The 26,138-nt window shown below is 44.6% G+C and overlaps 1 protein-coding gene across 1 annotated transcript in view; it reads right to left on the reverse strand.

Moving 5' to 3' along the window:
• Positions 1–3,853: 3,853 nt before the first annotated feature.
• Positions 3,854–26,138, reverse strand: part of SLC7A10 (solute carrier family 7 member 10) — a 46,631-nt gene continuing 24,346 nt past the window's right edge. Inside the window, 10 exon segments of the mRNA XM_064459550.1 lie at positions 3,854–5,620; positions 6,640–6,817; positions 7,163–7,312; positions 10,530–10,626; positions 11,737–11,840; positions 11,936–12,059; positions 13,735–13,888; positions 14,887–15,012; positions 15,774–15,925; positions 23,159–23,363. Coding sequence (XP_064315620.1) covers positions 5,493–5,620; positions 6,640–6,817; positions 7,163–7,312; positions 10,530–10,626; positions 11,737–11,840; positions 11,936–12,059; positions 13,735–13,888; positions 14,887–15,012; positions 15,774–15,925; positions 23,159–23,363 — 1,418 coding nt within the window. The 3' untranslated portion in view covers positions 3,854–5,492.

The following is a 26,138-nucleotide window of genomic DNA, read 5'->3' on the forward strand; positions in this document are numbered from 1 at the left end:
GGTGGGGACATTAATATGGTTTGCTTTGGGTTGATTTTTTTGTTTATTATCTGCTCTTTCTGGTAGCTGAAGCTGTGGACGTGCATCACTTTTTTAGACAGCCCATGTGAAATCCTACTACTAGGAATTCACCGTTGTATACAACTGACTTTAAAATGTATGTATGCGTATACCCCAAATAACAAAAAGAAGCCCTGAAGTGTATGACAATTTAGGTGGTTAAAAAATAAATTTCTGAAGCGCAGCCTCTCAGTCCCATGGCTGAGGGCAATGCTTGTTTTGCTGATGCTTCCCCTTCCCAGGCTGCGCTTTGGAGGGTACTGCTGGCTCTGTCCTGCTGTTTTTCAGTGGAAGGCGGAGTTATTGTGTTGACAGAGGTTTACTCTACCGGCTTGGAAATCTTTATCTGGGTTGAAGAGAATTGGATGGACTTCATGGTTGTCCAGATTTATCCATAGCCATGAAGGATGGGGGGACAGAGCTTGATGCAGAGATAATACCTCCTAACCTAGTGGGAGGAGTGGTTGCTTTGCTTTGTCATGAAGTGCTGATTCAGCTGCAATGATAGTGCCAGAAGCAGTAATACTACAAACCATATCCTGATGTAAGTGAAGCCAAAATGAATATAGCCCATGAAATGGAAATAGAGTAATAAATGATACCCGTGTGTTTGCAGCAGGGTTTGCTGACAGCCTGTGCAGTGCAATAGATATGACAAACCAAAGAGCTAACTCCAAAAGCCTTGAGGGAATTATGCATTTTTTTTTTAAGCAGACCTTTCTCTGAGAGGAAGAACAAAAACTGATTTTGCTTATTTAAGTGTTTTGGTCTTTGTAGGAAACAGTTTTCATCTTCCAGGCAGGCGCTAGGATTTAAAATCCAGTAGAAAATGTATACATTACAGGCCTGTGACCTGAACCTCGCAGGTGGGAAACCTCATCTGCTGTCTCGTGTCAGTCTGTTACCCTCACAAACGCTGTTCAGTAGGCCACCCTCCCCTTTTCAGATTCCAGCTCTTGGGCTACAGGGATTAAATGGTGACCAAAGCTGATGTAAGTGGCAGAGGTTTATGTTTTATTCTCTTCATTTTATGTTTCCTGCCTTATGATGCCTTCAAGGTCCTGTAGGTCTTCCTTCTATCGCTATCTCTTACCTTAGGACTTCAAGGCAACTTTCTTTTTGGCCTCTCAGCATCTTTTGGTAATTTTCTAATCCTTTCCCTGAGGTCTTCCTTTTTCATTTGCCCAAGTGCAGAAGTTTCATGTTGAAGTTAGAGCACTTGTGAGAAGTGTCAAGGACCAAGGAGGGGAGATTTAAAAAACCAGAGGCTTTGCCTGTATTCATGAGTTAGAGGCAGAGACAGGGCACACCTGTCTCAGCTGTAAAGCTTTGGGAAAAGACAAATTCCAGGCAAGGTTTACCCTTCCTCCTTTTTATGTTTTCATGTGTGACGTGTACTTTAATATCTCTCATAAAATTCAGCAGCTTAACAATTTGTAATTTCTTGTCATTTGGTGCTTGGTATGAAGGGGCTGGAAAGCAAACGTGGTTTGTTTTCAAGGCTTCAGGAATTCATAAATGAGAGCAAAACATCAGAAATACCTTGACAAAGGCCTCTCAGAATGAAGCATAGGACAGCGTGTTTGCTGGGGTGGGTTGTTTGTTTGTTTGCTTTCCCATCAAAGATGAGTCATTTTATTTAGCTTCAGCTCTTCAGCATGGAGAAGCAGGTTTGCTTTCACCACATTAGCTTGTTCACAGAAAAGCAATGGCAGCAGGCTCTGTCCCAGGCTTCCCAACCCACCGCAACTCGTCACCAGGCGATGGTGGTGGCTCTTCTGGAGCCACCAGCTCTAGTCCCATGGTCTAAGGCTGAGCCAGGGTTGCGCTTCCAGAATGTCAACCATTGGAATAGTCTCCCCAGGGAACTGGTTGACTTGGCCACGTTGGACACCTTCAAGAGTCAGCTGGAAAGGGTGCTGGGCCATCTTGTCTAGACTGTGCTCTTCCTAGAAAGGTTGTACTAGATGATCCCTGAGGTCCCTTCCAACCTGGGATTCTGTGAAGTGATGACTAATGAAATCTCGTCTGCATATTTTTGGATACTATTTTTGTAAAGATGCTTCCAACTCAAATGTATGACTAAATACAGTGACTAATCAATCCTTCCTGCGTTGGATGAAAGCTCTGAACTGATGAGAGTCGCTTTCCTTAACCCTGTTGAGATCAAACTCTTCTGGTTTATGTACTAATGTGAACTGAAAACAACCAATTCCTTTATCAAGGCTATGAAAACCCTTGAGAGCGACCGGGCCAGTAGCACCACCTCTGCCTCATTCTCTCTGTGCTTCCTATTGGTGCCCACCCAGCTCCTATTTGGTATTGAACATCATCTTATTTGGGAGAGGGACTGTCTTCCCTCCTAGCCTCTGTTTTGCACGGTGCATAGCACAGTGACATCATGACCTGTTGCTGCTTTTCTTAATACTGTGATAATGCAGATAAGAATTATTCAATACCTCTTTCACTGACTTTGCATTACGTTGACTTACAGGTGATAGTCTTGTTAATACTTGCATCACCATGTTTTTCCTCTGAAATTCTCTGAATGCTGTATTATTGCCAGCGCTAAAAGAATAAACAGCACAGAGTATTTTTCTGCATTTCAACCTCTAATATTTTATGCTACATAAATATAATAGCACATAATATATAGTCTTATATAGTACTGCATTGCTTCTAAAACTTTGTTTAAAAGCCTTTCTTTTGGAAACACTTGTCTTTCTGTATCAAGTATCACAATATTCTTGACATGCTTGTAGTGTCAGCTGTTGCAGGGTTTTCCTTTTGTTCAGTGGGCTTTAAAATACTAGTAATTATGTCTCCTTTGGGCCTGTTGCTTCATCTTCTGGGAAAATCACACTTACATGGGGTTGAGCATACTGCTAAATTTCATTTAGCATATGAATTTATCTTTCTAGTACTGTACATTGGTTTCTATGGTTAGAAATTGTGCTTTTGCAGAGTCTTTAAAAAATAGTATATGTGATGTTGGGAGCACAGGTGAAGCTGTTCCTAAAAATGAAATAAGACATTGTGGAACAGCTTTTGGGGATTGGTATGTAATTCAAAGATAAGCTCTACTAAACCATCCTGTTCTAAATTCAGCCTTCTGATTTAAGGCCAAACGTTGATTGTTTTAAAGCTTGGCAGTATAATCAGGGAAAATTTGAGCCAAACCCAGTTAAAAACTATAAGGCAATTGGTCCTTTAATTTTTACTTTTGATTTCCTTAAACAATGGCCAAAGAAAGCCTTGGTACCAGTTACAGCACGTTGTTGTTGTTGTTGTTGTTGTTATTATTATTGTTGTTGTTATTATTATTATTATTATTATTATTATTGCTACTGCCTTTCTCATTACCATACAGACTTGTTGTCTCAAGAGCTGCAAAGTTTCAGTGCTGGCTAATTTTCATACTTCGATTATTTAAACAACCACAAATAAAACCACACCAAAACTTAGCAGCTCTGAAAGCAATCATTACTGCTGGTGCTATAATATATTTAATTTTCCCACTAGATAATAAAGTTATTGAAAAAAATTAATCTGTTGGAAATTATACCACAGAAAGTGGATTTTGAACTATGGAAAATAAGACTCAGCAACAAGAGCCTCTGACACGGGTTATATATTCAGGTGCTGCTTTGCCAGTAGAATAGGGGAGGTGTGCTGTGAATTAAAAAAACCCAACAAACAACAAACCAACAACAAAAAGGCAAGCTGAATATATAGGATTTTCATTAGCAATCTTTATATATTCATAACATTATTTGAAATGTGGAGTCTCTCTTTACATGTGTACGTACGTACATACAAACTCACCCCTTTCTCTTTAGCTAAATATATATTATAATCTCTTATGATTAACAGCCTTATACAAAGAGAAGAGTGTAAGTTGTGTGGTTTTTTTAGCATCTACCCTCTGAAAGTTCAGAGAGAGATGGATAGATATTTAAAAAAAATACTTCTGAATAATGAATTGTGTTGGAAAGATATGTATCTTGAACTCACTCCTTATTTTGAGTCTATTTGAGTCTATTCTTAAACCTTTGTAGAGTACGTGGTATTTGACAAACTAAGAGATTAATGAACCCTTAATTTTTGTACCAGGGCCTGCAACACATAGAAAGATACTGTTAAAATTAAATTCACATGGATGTTGCCAAGGCTACTGAACGTTCAAAAGTTTTTGTTTTCACAAGTTGCAAAAGAATAGTAGCGATTCAAAATATTGCTCAGAGCTGTTCTCGTATTTTGCATTTTCAAAAGATTCTTTGGTGTGAAAGTGGCCATATTGCTACAGCAGACAATCTCTATATATTAATTAAATAAGCGAACTAGATTTTTTTCTAGTGTTTGCCACAAATAAAATATGCAAAACGCTTTCTGAAGAGCATCTGATGTGAGAATGATTTAGGGTTGTTACTTGGCTGAGAATAGTTGAAATGGGGAATTTGTCTCTGAAGCAACGTGACATCACCTGACAGTTCAGTACAAAGGAGAAACGTCAGGCTTCACTCCTGTGTCCCCCTCGAGTTCCCACTGCTGAGCCCACTGCAAACCCCTCCGCATCTCCGTCCTCCCCTGTTGCATCCAGGTTGTGCTGAGCTTCACGCAGAGCTCCTGGGCAGTGCAATGAGCCCTGTCCCCAGCTGGGACACAGGAGCCCAGCTCCACCTTTGCAAAATCACTTCAAAATTGAGACACTTGAGATTTTATTGCTACTTCTGTCTATTTTTTTTCTCTGTGTCACCAAATGATGTCTGAAGAGTTAAGCAGACTGTTGATTTTGTACTTTTTACTTGGAGGTCTGCCCAGGCAGGTTAGTGTTCAACGCAACGACCCTGCCGCTGGCGAGGCCCGCCACACCGCTGCTTGGGTGCTGGGACGGACGCACTGTCCTCTTGCAGGTATGTGGAGGGATGATCTTTTGGATCGTAACTTTGAAACCTCATGTATTACGGGGGGATTCACCCTTTCCAGGGACAGTAACAGGAATTTTCCTGCTGGGATGGGTGTCCCAGGGTCTCCTTGCTTTCTCTTGATTTCTTCGCTTTGATTTTGCACTGGAAGATACAATGCACTCTTGAAATGCCTAAATTTGTATGTCTCTGATGGTCTCCTATGGCTGCTAAAATCAGTATTCCAGAGCTGTATCTGTGCTGCTTTCCCCTGCTGAGCAAGTACACTGCCAGAAAAAACCAACCAGCACCTCATTTTACATTTTATTTCCTTTTTTTCCTCTTTTTTTTTTTTTTTTTTTTTTTAGGGAAAAACTAAAAGCTACAGATGCCATAAAGGGTGTAGCTCATTTTATGGGCTTCACTACTGGAGCACTAAAACCATATTTTTTTCTTTCTTTTACAGAAAAACTTTTTGCAAAAATCAGCATGTAAACAAGAAGCCACTTCAGCCTCGGAGCCGCGTTGTTATTTCCTCGCGGCTGTCTCGCTCGCCAGTCGTCGAGAGCGGGCCGAAGGTGCTTCCTCCTCCTCGGCAACTCCCCCCTGAGGGTAGACCACAAAACACAGCTTCTGTCCCCAGCACGTCACGGACTCTGTGAAGAGCAAACGTGCGATGGTTAATGGGGATGCTCGAGCTCTTCTAAACAAAAGCGTGGTGCCGGGGCAATGCAACGTGCGAAAAAATGTGCATCTTCCCAGCCAGGGCTGCTTGACCCTGCTGCACAGCCGACTGTCCCCTCCTACCCTCTCCAGCTCAGCCACAAAACCGTGTTTGCAAAGCTTTAGGGATGCCCACCCACAGTCCTTCCCTGGCCCCTCGCAGAGCTGCCCAGTGCTGTGCATGGCAGGCTGGCGGGGCCGGGCCGGGCTGGCTGCCAGCCCTCCTGGCACTGCGGCAGCCCTGCGGTGGTGGTGGGCACCACTGGTCTTGGGGAGCTGCTGGCAGCAGAGCCCCACCACAGCCGATGGAAACCCTCTGGTCAGAGCAAAGGGCCTGGCTGTCTTCTTTGAAAGCCCCCACTTTGGAGCAAAACGATTAAAAGCCGAACACAACCAAAACATAAAATGTGCAGTTTTAGTTTTACATGAGTGATAAAATAAGACCTTCTTATTTTTTGAGTATGAAATAATTCATCATGCCATGCAGGGCTCGTGCAGTGGGCCATGCTGGTGGCACAGCAGGAGAAAAGCAGGGCAGGAGGGAGGCAGTAAATGTGCCAAATAAGTGGCAGCTCTCAGCCATTTATTAGTCCTTTTGAGATAGCTCATTTAGTTTTTACATGCTTAAAGTTATACCCCTTTGCATGTGCTCTGGGACAGGCTGCCATGAGCGATCTGAGCAGGTGGGGAGATGCACAGGGGAGGCAAACACACCCAGGAGGAAGAAAAGCAGTTGGTCAAAGGCAAGTGCTGGCCAGCCACAAAAATGCTGCCAAAGCCAGAGCCACTTTGTGCCCAGGGGCTGCCCGTGACCAAGAGTGGCAGTCAGGCTCATGCGGGTGGTTCTCTGGCTGTTTTAGTGCTGATGCATCAGAGGTGAAGCAGATCCCCACAGACCCCAGCGCAACCAGCGGCTCCACGAGTGCTGCAAGGCACCACGGCACTGGCTTACCTATTAGCCTATTTACACACTTTGGTTTATTTCTCCAGTAGACTCCAAGAAAAAACACTGGCACTCCAGTTAAAATGATAATGAGTCCTACGCCACAGACAACTGGCTCAGAGTATAAGCTGAAGATCAGCAGAAATGCCCAAAATGCCAGGTAAGCGATGGGGATGAGGAGGTTTACCTGGGAGGAGAGAGCAGAGCAGAGCATGACTGTGCAGAGCAACAGCAGTGGCTGACCAGCAGCGAGGGGCTGTGGGGGCCTGCAGGCAGTGCTGCGGCTTCAGGACTTCCCGTGGGTCGTGTCCCCCTTCCCTCTACCACAGTTCTCTCTGTCCACCCCAGCAAGTTCACAAAGGGTCTGCCTGTGTATCCTGTTTTTATGGGGACATGGATTGGGACCTCAAAGCCTTACCACTATATCATTAAAGAAACTGTTTCTCAAAACAGGAGGATGGAAGGCTTGGTGTGCCCATCCTGCCCTTTGCATCGCTATTGTGACCAAGAGCTTTAGCTTTAACATTGTCACCTTGATAGGTCTGAAGATTTTGGGTTTCTTCCAGCGTAACACAATCAGGCCTATAATTGTCACTCCGTAGCAGAGGTAGTTGATAAATGACACGTAGTTGATTAACGTGTATGTGTCTCCAACGAGCATGATGATAAGAGTAGCCAAACACTGAAAAGAGAGAAGCATGGTCTTACTTGGGTCATTACTAGAAAAGGTAGCTTAAAAGCAAAAAAAACCAAGCAAAAACCCTATAAAAGCAGTTAAATTCCTTTTGTTTATGGTCCCTGCTGGGCACCTGCTCCCTTCTGCGGTTTGATGCGTTATCCCTGAGCTGTGCCTCCAGGGCTGGGGCTGAATGGGGACTCCGGGTTACCTGGAGCATGCTGAAGCCCGAGACCAGCAGGTCTGTTTATAAATACCCTCGGGTGCTGACAGAGGTGGCTCTGCTGCTCATGGCCAAGGCAGGCAGGGCTGGGAGGACTGGCAGAGCTCCCCATGGTCCCACTCACCCATTTCTGTTGTGTGTTTTAAAAGCTATTGAACCCTACGGTGAGGAGTGACGATAACAGGATTTCTTGCAGACAAACACATTGTGGTCAGTGTGCTATGTTGTTGCAGGTGCCCTCTATATTATAAAGAATAAGAGGTTTGCCCTTCCCCCCTGCTGGCCCATGGCTGATGCTGCAGATGATTGGTGTCATTAATCTTTTGAGCATTTCTTGTGTTTGGAAACTGGCAGATGGATGGTGGAAGTTTCCATGCCTATACTGGCTTGTTTGTACTGTATTTCTACATAACTCTGTAAAGCCAGGAGAGCTGGCTTGGGGGCCAGGGGGTTGGTCCTTGGGTCCTGCACACCCGCTTGTCAGTACCGCAGGAGCTGAGCTGAGCCCCTGCCTGCACCACATACCAGCCTTATGAACGTTGTCTGGTGGTGGCCAGAGCCTGAGGGAAACTGAATGACCAAATCCCTCCAGAAAGCGCACAGGATTTGGGGCTGTCTCACTCTAGGCTCTCTTTTCGCTTATGTCCCTTTTTCTTAATTAGCTGTTTCAATAGCAGAGTCCTCTCAGGAGGGAGGGCTTCAGCACCACAGGCATTAGGAGTTATGCTCCACTGCAGTGAATGTCCCTTTGGTCCCTCTGTGACCCTGTTCAAAGCTTCACAGACTTGGCAGGGGTGGGGGATTTCAACACGTCGACCAGTATCACCACAAAATGGATTTCAAGTAGGGCAGTGTTTTGTACTGGTGTCATATAACATGTTTCCTGCTTTCCTCTGACAGGCACACAGTGTCATACGCACATACAACCCTCTCCTGCCCTTAATGGGTTTTGCAGCAATGCCACTCAGAGCAGTGAGATTTTGTGCGTAGGTGATTCTGATGTGTCAGATCTGCTCGTGGTGTGGGTGATCCCCGAGTCCTACGAGGCTGTAGAACGGTGCGCTGCTCCCTGCATAGCCTGGCCACAGCCTCGGCATGGCAGGTGGGAGAGCGAGCTGCTCCCCACTATCTTGCAAAAAACCCTCTAGTCCGTTTATTTTCAATTTAGCTTAGCCCCTTGATTTTTGAAAGGATTAGTAAAAATGCAGGTGTGTCTGATGATGTTAAAAAGGCCTCTCTCCATGTACAAAGAAACCTTTCTCCATGCAAAGAGCTACGTGTTATACATTGGAAGGGAAAAAGGAACTTGACGATTAATTATGTTTGCTTAAAGTCTGACCCAGTTTGCTATTGTAGCTGCCTACACTATATTATTTTCATATTTCTATTTGTTAAGAAATTAGTATTTCCTAGCAGCATTTGATATACCCTTAGATGCATCAAAACGCCTTCAGATGATGACGTGATATGCAGTGTTGGTTCTGTGATTTGCACTGTAATTCAAGGGGGTGGTTTGAGTGGAGCAGGGGGCCAGCGAAAGCCTGGCTGCTCGGCCAGCTTGGATCAGGCAGCCCGCTTGTGTTGGGGCTGTTTCACGGTGAAGTAGCCTCTGAAACTCAGTGTGTTATTTCAGCTGATGCATTTTTAAGGGCAAAGGAGTTCTGCTTTGTCGGCACCATTGGAGCTGAGCTGCCTGGTGGGAGCCCGTGATGGGGCCAGCGCTCTCTGGCTTCCCAGGGCAGGACAGACTGTGGGCAGTTTACCCCAAAACCCTGCAAAGGCAACACGCGAGATGTTTGTGGTCAGGTACTAAGCCCTGGGAATGCCGTAAAGCTTCAGCTAGGCTTATTTTGTCGTAAAAGTGGAATGTGCAGGAAGCTTATTTGGTGAAACTTGGTCTGGGCGTATTGTGCCAGGATTGCTGTTAGAGCCAGGAGACACATAGGTGTTCATGTTCCTAGTGCATCTGGGGTCAAACCCTCACTGTTTTATCAGTGGCAAAACTGCTGTTGGCAGCATTTGATGCAGCTGAAATTTCAAGCAAATGCCCTTCAGGGAATTCCCTTGCTCAGGCCATGAAGCTGGGTGTGGCAGCATCAGGAATCATCTCCCTCTTTAACACCTTCTATGCCACAGTAAAACCCATCACATCTTCTAGCTTTACTGTTGGTAAAAGCGTATGAAGCTCTTTGTTTCAAATAATAACTTCTGCAAGTCATTAGTATCATGGATGTTTATGCTCTATTAAAAAGTTACAGAAATCTTCTTCCCATGGGAGCACACTAGCAACCTGACCAGCCCTAAGCCCTCCCAACACTTGGCCTGTTGGTTTCTGATCTTTTCAGGTGACCATTTGTCTGCCTGATGTACCATCCAGCAGATGCTTTATTAAGGGCCACTGTAATCATTGTCCCTGCTTAATTTTTTGGCCCACAGAAAAGGAATACCCCTGGTCCTCAGAGTACTGTCCGATCATCCCTCACAAAAATGTCCTACTCGTTGAGAGTAGGTAACTTTTTCCTCTCCCTTGGACCTGCCAGGTCTCTGGATTTGGTGGTGGGATCTAAACCAGCCGTGCTAGAGTGGGATTAGCGGTGACCATGGGGATTTCCAAATGTTTGTGGAAAGCAGGCAAAATTAGTCAAAAGAGCTCATATTTTTCTTAAATGAAGTATGTCTGTTTCAAAAGCCAGTCTCTATCTCTGCTGTTGTACAAATGGCAATGGGTTTATATTGCAGCTCAAGTTAGGTGTGAGGGAAATCCTTCAAGTGTCATGGGTGGTTGGGAGTGGGAGAGATTTTTTCGGAGGCTGAAGGCTGCTCCTCTCTGAGGCCATCAGAGCTGCTCAGCCAGCACCCACCAGTAGCACTCCAGGTCTACTCGCTTCTCCTCCTCTGGGGTAAAATGGCCTCTCAAGGATTTTTCTAGCTCTCCTCTCTGTGACTCAGTATTTCTAAGAGCAGTTTACAGGGTGACAGAGCAGGGGTGGTAAAACTTACACAGACAAGCAGGGCAGGGATGGGCGTGCAGTACTTGACATGGATCATGGCAAGCAAACTCGGCAAATGGCCTTCTCGGGCACCGGAGAAACATAACCTGGAAATAAGAATAGTAATGCTGAATCCACTGGGTGTGCAACAGCCTCCTCAATATCTAGCCACGTATCGTCTCTAATCTCAGCTGACCACATTGGTCTTGCTGTGGAAGGAAGCTGCGGCCTGTGGGTGCTGGGCTGTTACAGGGAAGATGACTAGAGACTGCCTGTGTAACCTCACATAAGTTATTTAAACTAGACTCTTCAGTATACAAGGCCTCTAATGGCTAATGCCATCTGTGAAATGACCTGCTCTGAGATGCCGAATTACTTCTGAGGAGGAGGACTGAAATTTTTCCAGTCTTTGTCTGCTGGCCAGCATTGCCTCCCTACCCAGGGTGGGATGAATACTCTGAAGGTTGTGTGGTGGTCAGCCATACATAGCCAAGGCATAAAACCCTTCATAGATAATGTTTCCAGTGTCAAAAAGGTTTTGGACAAGGTTTAACATGCCTTAAGATTTCACTTTTAAGGGCATAACCTGTAACATATACACTCAGATTTGTTGCATCTCATTATACTCATGAAAGTGCTGAGATAAATAACTTTCCCAAGGTACTTAAGACTTGAGTCATTTCCTCAAAAAAATTTTTATCACTTTTAAATTAAGTTCAGAGAGGTCAATTAATATAAATAGACTTTACAGACCACAATATAATAGACTTACAGATTCTGGCCCCACTATCAGCAGCGTGCATGCAAAGCATTTTTCCAGCACAGGCATGAAAATGTCTGTAACCGGGAACAGCACCAGGCCCTAAAAGTCCTCTCTGAGTGAAGCACAGTTTGGCTTGTAGCTACTGGAACTTTATTGATGCAAAATTAGTTTGGTTCCACACTAAAGCCGTGTTTGGCTCTAACTGTGAGTTACTCCACATCTGCAGACACTTTCAGTAGCTTGTAAGGATTATTTTGCATGAGATTCCATGATTCAGTATTACATTTGCTGATTTGAAACAGAGCAATTCATTACTGAATATATCCAACATGCCCAACAATGACCTCCATCTGTACAACATCCAAAACAGCTAGCTAGCATTTCTTTAGCAAATGAAATTAAAACAGCCCCTCCCCAAATTAGATAAGGTTCATAAAATTGTACTCCATCTAACCTTGATGAGGTAAAAAGGTATCCATTTATTCCTCCAAATGTAGATAGGGCCACTGAGACTGGCATAACCCAGGAAAAATAGCCCAGTAACTTTTCACCAAAAGTCTAAAGCAACAGAAGGCAGAGAAACTGAAATACACTGCAAAGCATAGAACCGAAATCAAAGTGTATTTTAGACATCCAGGGAATGGTTTACTTACTACCGCCACAGCGTTGGAGGACAAGAGCTCTTGGGGTGACATGGCAGTGAAATATGCAATGTTGGTGAACGTATACACAAATGTCACCAATGGGATGGATATGAATATGGCACGAGGTAGGTTCCTAATAAAAGAATTGGGAGGTTAGGTAAGAAATTACAGTAATGCACGGTGAGACCACAACAACCATGTATGGCCCAGGGGAGGTCACCCAGCTGGGTGGGTTTATCGGCTCTTTCTCTGGAGGGGAGCAGTGCTTCCACTGGCTCTTTGACCCGCTGCAGGTTGGAGAAGGCTAAAAGTGCTATGAAATGCCACATCTGCAGGGGAGCTCCCTGGGACAAAAATACCAAGTGCTCCCTTTGGGCTTTTGGTTGGGCTTGAAGCAGCATGTTGCTGAAAATGAAATAGCTGTCTTTCAGAAGCCCTATGTACAGGCACCAGTGATGGAAAAAAAATGCCTTGTTTTGCTTTACTTTCACCTGTTCTGAAAAGGAATGGGATCCTGTTCAGGTTGCTGCCTTGGCCCATCCCATGCCGTAAGTCTGGTCAGGTCATACAACACTGTGGCAACTTCAAGTAGCATAGATGTACTTGACCTCCAATCCAGAGACCTCCTTAGAGCTAGACACCTGAACTGTTCTGTATCTAATGCAATAATGCATTTTTCTCTGTGTCAGATTTGGAAAAAATGTTTTTAAAAAGTGTATTTAATCTTTGTGATTTTGGACAGATTTAGTAAAAATGAGAATTGGTTTTGGTTATCCAATTATTGTTTTATGTTTTAGTTTCCCCTCAGAGGCTGCAAAAATAATTTTAAAAGGCCACCAGCCCTTTTTCTCTATTTCTCAGCTAAGGCCATATTTGCCTTATATAAGTCATAACTTTTCATTATTCAGTTTTGAAATCATGGTGGTCCATTAAAATGTTGGTGTTTTATTGAAGGAACACATTACCACACTTTCTTCACTCCTGCTAAGATCTCTGGACATGCACTTTGCCACTCACTAGTGTGAAGGCATGTGCACAGCTGCTTGTAAGGCCGCAGCTTTAATTCATTCCCATCTAGGCTATGCAATAGCTTAAATTTCTCCTTGTTTAATTGCTGTGTGCATTGGATGCCCAGAAACAGCTAATGCTTCAAGAGCTGCTCTTGGCATTTGTCATTACACTTCATCAGCTCAGAAATGTTGAAACATTTGAGCTTTGCTTTACTAAACTAAAATTCACTTTCCCTCCAGCTTTCCCAGCCTGCTCATGATAAATAATTTCCAGGCCCCTTCCTGCACCCAGGACCAGCAGCCACCTGATATTGGTCACCCCGGTGGGCAGGTGCCCACAGCCATGCTGGGGCAGGGAGCACTGCCTTCACTGCACAACAGCTTTCTAATCTTCTCTTTGAGGTATCTGTGGAACATCCCTTTTGGGTGAAAAAGCAAAACGATTTCCAGCATAATTCAACATTTTTCTAATAGAAGTGATTCTCCCTATAGATACTTATATGACATCTCATCAATGGTTAATTTTCTGCTGTAGAAGCACTGTATGATCAAATAGTGCCATAAAGATATTGCTGGTTTGTTTCAATTAATGCCTCGTGCAATATATTTTTAATTTTAGTGTTTCTTTAACTTGCCTGTTATCTGTTTGAAACAAAAAATATCTCTCTCCTTTAGAAAGACTGGTCCCGTAGATAAGGAAGGACATCACTCCAGCTTATTAAATGAATAATATTACCAGATGGCTCCAATGTCTCAGCACTTCAAGAAAATGTGAATGGCATGGAAATGGATACTTGCCTGCAGGGATCAACCAGTTCTTCTGTCACATAGTTCAAGAAGTTCCAGCCACTGAACGCAAATGACCCTTGAAGAAAAGCTAATGCTAAATGCCCCACGGATGGAGTCATCCAAAAATTGAATGCGTTGCCTGGTGTCAGCTCTTCATAGTTTCCTGCACAGGGAGTGCAAGCAAGAGGTTAAGCCATTGCTACCTGCCAGAGACACCAGAAAATAGGCAAACTTTCACTTTTTGGTCTTTATTTTTATTCTTTATTCCTATTGGATTTGAGACTTCATGTTCTTCATGTCGCCATGGCCTGGCATTGCACTTGCAGTGCTTTCTGTGGGACAGTGCCCTGGGGAGGCAGCTCGGGCTGAACACACAAGCGTCCCTTGCTGCCATCTGTGCTGCAGCACCGGTGTCACTGCTGTGACTCATGGGACCCTTTGGCAACCTGCACTGCCTGGGGATGGCTCCTCGGCAGTGTAAATTCCATGTTCTTAATGTGGTTTTCCTTTACAAGTGGTGTGGTTTAGTAGAAATACTGAAAAATAGAATGTCTATAGGGCTGGAAGATTTGTCAAGATTGTGGGACTATTCCCGCTGAGAAAACAAGTTTTCTGCTCTCTGTAAATGTCATATTTCATTTTCCTTTATATGACTCATCATGCACCTGCTAAAAACATTTTCAGCCTTTTGTGTTTTCTGCTTTCCATTAAGTTGGTGAATCAGTGAGACTTTTTTTTTTTTGTGTCTATTTTTAATCTTATAAACTTTTTGTAGGAAATTGGACTAAACCCCAAAATGAAGCAGGTGTCTTCCTGCCCTGGGCAAGGCGTCACTTATTCATTTTACACCCAGAGCAATTCAAATTTAAGGAACATATAACAGATTAAAAATTTTCAGTAACTATTCCAAAACATCCTCAGCTGCCCTCCTCTAGTCTATCAAAACTGAGAAGGCAGGCCAGAAAGGGACTTGTTTAGCAGATACAGCTGATTTCTCTGTTGTGCCACCCCCTCCATGGCTCTGTGTGTATGCAGCCCCACAGCTTGGCTAAATCCAGCTCTCCTTTGGGTCAGTTTGTAAGTAAGAAAGAGTGTAGTAAGTGGGAAAAATCAAGTCTATCAACAGTACCATACTCATGTTAGAGCTGTCTCACAGAGTACCTTTAAAGATCTGTATGAAGCCCACTGTAATGATAAGGGCCAGGGCTAAGAGTTTTCCTGCTGTAAATATATCCTGAATGCGTGTTGCCCATCGAACGCTGGAGCTGTTCACCCAGGTCAGGAGGACTAGAAAGCAAAAGACTGAATTCAGTGAAATGAAATTATGTTTATTTACAAACACACAGTCAAAGCATTGAAAAACACAGACGACATGCACGTTCCTGTGGGGAGCTCTAGCGTGGCCGGGAACAAGGTTGAGGAGGAGTGTTGCCTTTCCCTAGGAGACCCCCAGCTGCAGGGGCATCCCTGGAAGCCAGCAGCCTTCCCCCTTGGGTGCTGCCCATTGGGGCTCCCCCTGGCTCTAGTAACTGAGCCTGAGTAGTGCTCAATATGCAGGGATCACCACCTCCTTGTGGAAACAGTAAACGTCTTCAGTCCGTGTAGCTCTGGTTTGCTTTTGCTGGCTCTGTAAGTAATTAATGCAGAGCCAGTGGGGTGCTGTGCTTCCTATACGCTCACATTTATGAATGTAAAAGAAGACTAGGAAGGGCTCAAATAGTGGTGGGTAACCTGTGGTGGTGGGTAATCTGTGCCAGGCACCCATGGCTCTGCAGGGAGCACAGCATTGCCCCATTCCAAAAGCTCACCTGCCACCACTGTCCCTGGGATCCACAGGGGTTCGGGTGCTGTTGTGCCCCGCTCCAGCCCACTGTGCTTGCTGTGGGCAAGAGGGAAGGGACTGAATATCCTGCACCAGTCACAGTGCCTGTCCTGGGACCTCCCTGCTTGCCTTTTGGGTTGTGGCCGTGACCCCAGCCTGGCTGGAGCGAGTGGTCCCATGTAAAACCGAGGCAAGTTTTGCGTGTGTGCAACAAGCAAATACTCACGTAAACACACCATGGAGAGGATCCTGGAGGCGTTATATGGGGGTATACAGTTAGGGAAGACGGGCTGCAGGACATAGTTTGAGAAGGTCAGTGCAATGACGGCCAGACTGGTCGGGTACATGATAAGCACCGCACTCCACAGCAGCAGAAAGCTGAAAAGACAAGAAAAAGCACAAGAAAGCAGCGCTGGGGATGTGCTGGAGGAGGTAATGCATGCTCAGCTCTGCAGTGCTTCAGGACAGCTCCCAAGGCATCAGGACCTTCGGCCCGGCCACACCTAACAGTCACCTGCTTGTGCCTTTCCTCATCCCTTTTCCCATGTTCCCAGTGCAATTAAACATTTTTAAGCAAAGCACAGTTTAGGGATATATGGAAGATTATGCCCAGTGGGCACACTTTGATTTAGTTCTCTGTGTCAAAGTGAAAGCATCTCTCTTGCTTCTGGGCTCATGTGTTACTGCAGCGGATGTCAGTCCCTACATTTTGGTGGGACCCCAGCTGTGGGCCAGCTGCACTCCTGGGGCTGCTACTGGCTCCCCGCTGGTCATTGGGGGGTTTCTTGTCACCATTTGGGTTGGCTCTGCAGGCTGGGTCAGGGCAGCTTAGTGCTGCAGTGTTCTGCGATTGCTCAGCTGGGGTCCACCCGAGCTGGTTGTCTGCCTCCAGCTGCAGCTGAAGGTGATTGCACTGAATGAGGTACTCTTGCAAATACAAAGTGTGAGATATTTCAGTTTCTTACTCTGGGAAAAGGAAAAAAAAATACTTATAAAACCAGCAGTGGATCTGGTTATTGTTTTAAAATATTTGGAGTATTATTTCTGTGGTGAGAAGTAGTCATTGCAAGAAAGTGAAACCCTGCTTGCCATGTACTTACACGCACAGATACAAACACATTAATTCATTCATATACATGCATGAATGTAATGTAGAGGGATGCTCAGCAAAAATAAGGATTGGAAATGATATTTCCAAATAAGACAGTATAATTTCTAGATTACATAGATTGCTCTTTTGAAGGCTGCTCCCTCCCAGCATGCTGCCTGCTGCCAGCCCCTTAAATCTGGCACAGGTGGGGGAATCGCTTCTGGTGTTTCTTGCTGGGTACTCCTTGGGCAGAGGTGGTGAGTATCTCTCAGTCCCATCCTGTATTTTGCCTTCTTGTTTCTGAGAGGTATGAGACAATCAGATGCTTCCTCTTTTTTTATTAACTACCAGAGAGTTAATTTTGTAAGCTGGCATGATGCAAAAGCTGGTTACTTTCCCAAATGGCACTATTGTTTTTAAAACTCAGGGATTTTTTTTCCCCTTTTCTTTACTGTGTTTTATGACTCCTTTTTCTTTTTCTTTCTTTCAAATTTCTGATACTTTTGTCATGGTTCAGAGCAGTTTTCTCCAGTAATTGCTTTTTGCTATTTGGTGCTGTGGGTGGTGTACTCAGTTTAGGGTAGCTTTGCAGACCCTGCTTGCTGGGTGAGTTAACCCAGCTGGTGCCCATTGAAGAATAAATATTACTTAAAGAGTGCAATAATAATTTGCTGACAGGGTTAGGATGCTGACAGTGCTGAGTGAGGTCAAGTTCAGCCCTCATTGTCCCTGCATGAGCCCTAGCTGGGTGTGTCCAGTAGTGCTGCTGCCAGCTGGCAGGGCTCAGGCAGAGCCCTGTCAGTGGGACCATGGGGTTTGCTGGGCAGAGGCCACCAGCTCTTCCTTATCATGTTTATCTTAGTGCATATAACTTATGTAGGCTGAGAACTGCGTTCAGCTAAAAAAAGTCAGTGGGGAGAATGACTCTGAAAACAGTATTTCAGGCAAAACTGGCCCTTGCTTCTATGGTGTAATATGGAGTGCATTACAGTTGGTGTTGGGTAGAATACAGTTTAATGGGAATGTGAATAATTCGATAGATTTCTGACAGTCAATTTGTTTCATGCTGAATTGAAATGCATGCAGGACTGATAATGCCAATCGAAGTAAATGCAGAATTTTAGCAGAGGGTGACAAAGTTGTACAGCCAAATGGGAAACTCAAACATGAGATGTCATTAAAATAAGAAGGAAGCTTGCCTGAGATGTAGGCCCACTTTTATCTCATTTTTCCAGGTAAATTTTAAGCAAAGCCTTGTTCTGAGAAAAAGATATCCATGCTGATCATGCAGATCACATTCATGTCCCTGAACATCCAGTGGCTGGGGCTGCACCACTGAGCGCTTGCCTCGCTCTTGCTGTGCTGCCGGCAGCTGCCAGGGGCAGAATCAGGAGCCAGAGGCCTGGCTGGCTGGGGATGGCTGTTCTTGAGTTAAATTGCTAGTGAGGAGGCGGTGTTTGCTGTGGCTGGCAGGCAGGGATTAATCCCAATGTGATTACCCAACACTCAGTCGTCTAGCAAATCTTTGCTTTTAATGCACCACCTTTTATCATCTGTTGCATAGGAAGAGTTAAGAGTACAATTTCCTTAGCAAAAAAACAACTGTTCCAGATCAGCTATAATTAAGTGACACAGGGCTGAAATTTCCTGCAGACATAACTGAGTTTCAGATGTCCTTGCTATCACGGTGCACACAATTTGACAAATCCGGGTGCCAGCAGAAGGGCTGGAGGTGTGCTTTCTTCCCTGGGCACTCATGCAGAGGGAGCATAACCAGTGCTGGGAGCCCAAAGTCCACTTGAAGCAGGGACGTGTCATCATAGCACACCTAGAGTTACTTTGCCCAGCTTTTCAAATGGAAAGTGGGGGAATTACTGCCATGAGGGCTGAGTTGTGGCACCGAGGGTGCCAGGAGTTGAACCCTATCTGGTAGGCTTTCACAGTTACTCACTATTTACAGCACTACAAGAATGTGAGAAGTTAAATCTTGCCTTGTTGCTAACTAAGAAGTTACCAGAAACAGGCTCAAGACAGCTGAATGGAGAGAAAAAAGACTGTGTAGCTGCTCTTGTGATCCCCCCACCCTTTTGTTTTCATGAGCATTGGAGTTTGTGTGGGAAATCTGAGATCCTGCATGTACTGATGGTGAAAGGGCTGGTAAAATAACCTCCCTGAGTGTATTCTGAGCAAACCATGGTTGTGTGTAAGGAGCATCAATAACTGCTAGCTGGATGGCCTCTGCTGTATTTTTTGCTGTTGAATCTGATCCAAAGTCCATTCAAGTTGATGGCTATCCATCCATCACTGTGCATATGCACTAGATAACAGCTCTAATAAGATTCTCTCCCCCCCCCCGAATTTTAGAAGCATGCTGGAATAAGTGACAACCTGCATCCCTGGATCAAAACTGAATTTTTTGCAGATATTGCTGCATACTAATTTCCCCACCTGTGGAAAGAAATGAAGAGCATCGTTTGATCTGGGTCTCTAATAGTCTAGTGGACTTGGGGAAATGGGTTCTCAAACATGTACTTGGGATGTGTCTGTACTCTGAAGAGGATCTCTCGTTAGATATAAAATATCATGGAGTCAATGCAGCCCGTGAAAATAGAAAATTGAAGTGTACTCTACTTGTGTGTCATTAACAAAAGAAAACCATTTGAAACAGATGCTGTAGTACAGATCATCTTATGGGGAAAGCTGAACTGGTTTAGGAAATTTAGCACTAGTTTGAGTATTATTAATATTATCCTACATTGCTGAAAGAATAATTGTCTTTGGAAACTTTAGATTTTTACACCAACAAAAAAGAAACACAAATATATTTGTAGCATGTTTTACTTGCAGTTCGGAGTGACACTTACCAAAGTTTTGGCTTAGAGCTCTCTGCTGATTTCAATACTATGGATTTTTAGTAAGGACGTAGGTCCAGTCTCAGTCACTGCTGGTAAAGCAGCAATGTTAGTTGCAATGTTATTGCTGAGCATTCAGGAGAAGTTGTATTTATTTTCATGGGTTTTTCATGAAGCTGAACTTGTTGTCTTCTGCAAGAATGCATATTAAGCCTATTATTTACTATTTTGGGGAATGTTCTTTTTATGACCTGTACAGGCATGCAAGTCCCTATGCATTTAAGATGAGCTGTGCTCAGATGGCTCCAGCAGCACTGGATGTGACATGTTCCCTGCACTTAGTGTGTTCATACACAAGTGCTTTTTGAAACCAAAATGGCTTCTAAATGAAGATGAAAGTGGCAAGTCTGCTCTCTGGCCAGACCAGAGTCTGGTGCAACAGGAGCCCTCACCTCTTCCTTCTCTCCTGGCCAGTGCTGCCAGGGAGTGTCCCTTCTGCCGGGTAATCTCCAGCTGAGTTTTGCCATCACCACTGCTTTCAGCAGCATTGAATGCGCTGGCCTTCAGCTGCACTTGGAGCAGGGCTGCTGCTCTGCAGGCAGATCTTCTGCCAGCTCAGGAGATGGCCTTGTCATGCCTCTCTCTCTTTTTTTCCATTCACCTTCTTACATCACACCTAGCAGCGTTATGGTTTTTTCTTTTTATTTATGCAACCAACTATCAATACTGCCAGGCTCAGAAGATGGGGTATGTAGTACTCCAATGTTATGACCAAATAGTACTTCTTTGTTCCTTATACCTAGGCAGGAAAACATAATAAATGGGGAGGACTTTGGGGAGCAGGGACCGGACAACAGAACTGAAGAGGAAATGTCATGGGCTGGGTGAGTATGGCATGTGTTCCTACAATAAACGTCTCTTTGTGAATAGACCAAACCATCCAGATTTGCCATTGGGAAAATCCTTTGGCAGATGCACTAAAGCTTTTTGTGCTGAATTTTATGTTCTTTGCTGTGTAAAAAAATTAAATTAGAAGAGAAAATTGGACTTTGGGAGAGGCAGTGGGTTTTTTTTTTTCTGCAGGGGAGGCACAGTTCATGCTCCTTAAGGGGCTCTTTCAGCTCTAAGCCCCATGTGCAAGTGTCAGAGGAGGAATGGGTGCTTCTGAAGTGGAAAACTGAAAGTGCTTGTGAGAGTTCCCCAAAGCTGCAGGCTTTTGGTGGTGGCTCAGCAAAGTGCAGCATGGAGCAATCCCAGCCCAGCTTTACTGGAAAATATGACTGACCCCCCCCTTTTTACACTTTTGCTGGTTTTGGCTGGGATAGAGTTAATTTTCTTCAGAGCAGCTAGTGTGGGGCTGTGTTCTGGATTTGTGCTGGAGACAGAGTTGATAACTCAGGGATGTTTTCATCACTGCTGAGCAGGGCTTGCACAGAGCCAAGGTCTTTTTTTGCCTTTCACCCCACCCGACCAGTGAGTGGGCTGGGGGGGCACAAGGAATTGGGAGGGGGCATAGCTGGGACAGCTGACCCCAACTGACCCAAGAGATGTCCCACACCATACGGTGTCATGCTCAGCATATAAAGCTGGGGGAAGAAGAAGGAAGGGGGGGATGTTTAGAGTTATGGCGTTTTGGCTTCCAGGTAATGGCTACATGTGATGGAGCCCTGCTTTCCTGGAGGTGGCCGAACACCTGCCTGCCCATGGGAAGGAGTGAATGAATTCTTTGTTTTGCTTTGCTTGCGTGTGGCTTTTGCTTTACCTATTAAACTGTCTTTATCTCAACCCATGAGTTTTCTCACTTTTTCTCTTCTGATTCTTTCCCCCATCCTGCTGTGGCGGGAGTGAGTGAGCAGCTGTGTGGGGCTTAGTTGCCAGCTGGGGTTAAACCACAACATCAAAACCTACCTGGAGGCTTCTTGCCTAAGGCAACCCTTTGTCATACTTAAGACTCAGTTCATTTTTTTTGGAGGAAAGGTGAAGTCTCTTCACAAAGCAAGAACGGGAGCACTGCTTCTCTTCAGGTGACAAGGTAGTGCTTTTCTCATATTGCTTGTGCATCACAAGCCTGAACACCAAGAAAGATGCTGCCGCAACAGAGAGCTCCCTGCATTAAGAGATAAGAGCTTTGGTCTGTCCCCAGCTAAATGCTGGCTGGAGGTCAGTGAATGGGCATGTGGTATGTTATAGCAACTGCATAGCCTGGTGCTTTCTGGTACCATGCACGTTCTCTGAACACAGAACAGATAAAGGCATGTTTAGCTGTACTTGATTTCTAATTTCTTTTTCTCTCCTAGAAAGCATAATTCTTCTGGTTTTGTGAAACTCTTGATGGTTTCTGGCCTCCCTCGCAGTGATATTTCTGGGATAGTACATCTGACTGCTTGTGCAGTTTTATGCTCTGCCGTTTTTATGGTCCTTGCTTGCAGGCTCTATTCCTGGGAGCAGGTGATGGAGAAAGTTGCTGACTGCCTGCCGTAGTGTCCTAGGGGAGTGGGGGCTTTGCCAAGTGGCTCCTGCCTTCCATGAGAGAATGAGCCTCAGTGAAGATGAATGGAGATTTTGGCTAACCAAGCCAATGCTGTTTTTACCTCAATCCATGCTGCGATGCCAGTGTAGTTTTCTATACCAAGTGGGACAATGTTCAAAGGAGTGATTCCTCTGACTGAAGAAACATGGACTTTCATGAGAACCAGTATAAGGCAAGGGTTTAAGTCTGACAAGCATCAGAAAACTACTTTGCAACCTAGCCTGTTTTCAGATGCTGGCTGTGCCAGGTGGCACTGAGCCAAGGCAGGCATGAGCCCATGGGATGGATGACAACCTGCCAGTGTTACGTCTGTGTTGATTTACTGTAGCTCAGCAGCTAGCTCAACTATTATGAGCTTGTTTTCCAGCTCAAACAAGAGGGAATATTGGTTTTTTATTTTTCACAAATAAAACACCAACATGTGGCATGACCTCTTTACTTGCAAATGAGCGAGCTGGCCAGAAAGTTCTGGTGCTTCTCTAGTGAGCTGTGAGTAGAGGCTATCGGTTTCATTTTTCTTGTTGAAGACACCATAAAATATACAGTCAAATATAAATGATGACCTCCTCTCTCTTGTTCCTTCCTTTCTTAGCCACACGACTCTGAAATCATTCTCTGAGTTAGCATTTCCCCCTCTTTGAATTTACAACAATTATTTTGTACAGCTGCAAACAGGCACCTGCACCCAGGATGCTTCTGTGGGCAAATCTCCCTCTCCAGCAATTTTCTGTATTCTACTGTAGGAAAGTCTTGCAGTGTAATGCCATAGAAATATTTGCTGCCTTCTGCACTGATAGTCAAAGGAGGGCTTTTGTTTCTGGCGAGTAGCTCCAGTCTAGCTTCCCTCACGTGTGAACCTCCTCAATACAAGGTACTGATTGTTTATGGCTGGCACGCAGGAATGTCACTTGGACACAGCATCATTTACGGCACTGTTCTTTACTTTCATGGACTTTATTGAGTCAAAGAGGAAGTGAAAGCATCCATAGCTCTGTGTAGGTATGATTTGGTATTTCTAATGACTTTGCAAAAGCATTTTATTGACAAATGTTCTCTGTCCAAGTCAGATACCTTTTCCATACTTAACATACCAAGTATAAATGTATTTTCAAATTACTTTATAGAGATATGGTACTTACCCAGCTAACCCACCAAAAATTTCTGTGACGTAGGAATAATCCCCTCCCGATTTGGGGATAGTGACTCCCAGTTCAGCGTAACATAGCGAGCCAAGGACAGCCACCCCGCCGCCAAGCACCCAAATAATGAGAGCAAGTCCCACTGAGCCGGTGTGCTCCAAAACTCCTTTTGGTGAAATAAAGATCCCAGAACCAATGATATTACCTGGAAAGGACAAAAAGTTTGCAGTGAGGTAACAGAAAGCAATAAATGCACTTTTATTTTATTTTTTTTATTAAAAACAACCAAAAAGGCAAACAAAACCACAGTCCCCACACAACCAAATAAGAACTCCATGTCAAATTCTCTCTTGCAGATTTTACTTGATTCTATTTTGTCTGATTATTCCTGGGGAAACCATTGCCATTCATCAGCAGTCAAAGACAGTAAGCACGTGCTCAGCTCTGTTGAAGCACAGTAGGACTCAGGTGAGCATCTGTGTTTGCAGCTAGTTGTTTTCTGGCACAAACACAGACAGCTGCTGTCACCTGCAATGGTTAGAAGTGTCTTTGTAATGAAGATTTTAATCTCCTGAGAGGAATCTAAACAAGAGGAGGCTCGTATTCGGGGGAGGGGTTGGGAATCAAAAAAACCCTCTATAGCATTACCTATAACATAGGGGCCAAGAGGAGCTCTTGCCACCAGGGCAAGTTTAAGATTGAGCATGAAAAGTAATTGATTTCTAATAGTCAAGACTTTGAGATTACTGCCTTATATTTGCAATACCTGTGCTGCTTAGTCATTGCTCATAGATTTTAAAGGGATATTGTGGGGTGACTGAAATATCGGACAGTGTGGACTTTGTCCTACTAGTTTTGTTTAATTAGCCTGTAAGCTGAGGTAGTGCTGAGTGTAGAAGGGGACTGCTGGATATCATAGATGCTCTTTGTTCCTGTGGGGCTAGGGCATGGCTGTTCTCCCAGACCAGTGGGAACCACTCTGCAAGAGGTGCTTCATATCTGCTCAGGGTCTGGAAGGAGAGGTTTTTTGTCAGTCTTGGGACTTCTTGAACGATACCTGAATAGCCCTCTTTTCCAAAAAGGATGCAAAGACCCTGTTGTTGTAAGACTCTGCTGAGGGCTTGCTTTTTTTATGGGTTGGTATTAAAATCCTCACTGACAGAGCCGAGTCTTAGCCTATGCTGTTGAACAGCATTCCTTATCAGCGTAGACAAGAAAATAAAATACTGGATATCAGTTGTTAATGAGGTATTGTCATCTAAACCAGCTTCTTGAACCTGAGTATCATCAAATCTAAGCTTTCTTCCTCCCCTCTGCTTTATAAATGCTTTTCAACTTGCAATGTATAGCAAGTTTCCTAAGCACGTCTAGTTATACCAAATTTTGCGGCATTTGGCTTCAATTCTGTCCTCGCATTTCTTAAAGCAGCTTCTGGAAGTGTGGCTTATCCAGCTGGTCTGCCCTGGTTGTGCTTGTACATAGCTGTGTGTTTGCAGCACATGTGTTGAAGCAGACACTCTATCTGTGCTTTGAAATTAAGTTAAGGTAGAAAATAGACAAGTCCAGCAACCGATAAGCAGGTGTCCGCTTCCCAGCAAAAGTGGAAAGGTGGAAGGCTGTGGGGGCAGCCCTGCCCCTGCTGAATCCCTGCCAGATTACCCAGGGGGTTTCAGGCTTCTTGGAGCAATGGGTTCCTTGTGGCACAAGGGTCTTGCCACAGGTGAAGCTATTCCCTGAGTTTTAAAGCATTAGTGTAGCACTGCAGTGGCAAAACAGAGTCTGACGAAATACAATAATACGTAATGCAATAAAGAGACATTCTTGGGATGGGGTGGTGGGACATGTGTTGTGCCTTTCCTCTTTGCTGGCATGTCAGCTTGTGAAAGGGCAGTGCTGTGTATGAGCACTGTGCCGGTGTAACAGCTGGCTTTTCAATGTACTGTTTAACCACAGTATAAGATGCCCCCTGGCAGCTCAGTCTGCAGTGCAGCAGCTTCAAGTAAGGCTGGCCAAGCACAGCAGTGAGGAAATTGCAGTACAGATTAAAGAAGCTGATGCAGACCCCCCACAAGTTGTGAAATCATTTTAAAAGGCATGACATTGAAAAAAACTTTTTAAACTTTTAATTTGTAAGCTTTGTAGCTGGGCATGTTCCCCTGTGTAGGAGTCCTTCCGTGGGTGCAGGCAAGACAGAGTAATTTTCTTTTTAGGTGAAAGTTGAGAGCCACAGCTACCATTTTAGAATTACACTGAACAACACACAAAATTTTATAATGGCTTTAAAGGAACATTATTAAGTCTTATATCATCCCTGAAAGATGTGTAAAAAGAAAAAAAGATTTGCTAATGTATTGTTAAAGGGGTCAGCAAGCAACTTCTGTAGCTGGCTGGTCTGTCTCTGTGACAATGCTCAACCTGCTCCCACAGAGGACAGGTTTTGGAGCACAAGCCAAGGGGTATCCCTGTACCAGTGATGTGGGGGACCTTCCTGCTACATCTGACACCATCCTCTGTAGATGAGTGCAGTGCTGCATGAAGGCTGGGGCCATCTTGCCGGGTCTTACTTAAAAAGTGGCAAAATGCAAGGCAGGGGCAGGTTTATATTCAGAAAGGAGCTGCATGTGCAAGGAAATTGATTACAGATTGTCCAAAGGCTATTTAAAATTCTCCTTTTGGAATGGCAGACAGCCATGCAAATCTCTTCCTTCCACCCCAAATTGGGGCCCAAGATGTAGGGGTGACCCTTCAGTGCCACAGCTCACGTGTGGAGGAATGGGAAGGCATAAAAATGGTGGAAGCAGGGAGATTAACAAGGGAAAGGGAACAGCCAGCCCTGCCTGCCCATACTCTTCCCTGCTTCCCCTCCCCAGAGACAGTGGCAGGGGCCATGTTGGGCTCAGCGCCACCCAGTCCAAAGACTGTAAAATATGATGTGAGGGACTGAGGTTTAGAGAGGAACTGAACAAGAGAAAATAAGTCT

The sequence above is a fragment of the Phalacrocorax carbo genome, chromosome 8, assembly GCF_963921805.1.
Source record: "Phalacrocorax carbo chromosome 8, bPhaCar2.1, whole genome shotgun sequence".
In the NCBI taxonomy this organism is placed as follows: domain Eukaryota; kingdom Metazoa; phylum Chordata; class Aves; order Suliformes; family Phalacrocoracidae; genus Phalacrocorax; species Phalacrocorax carbo.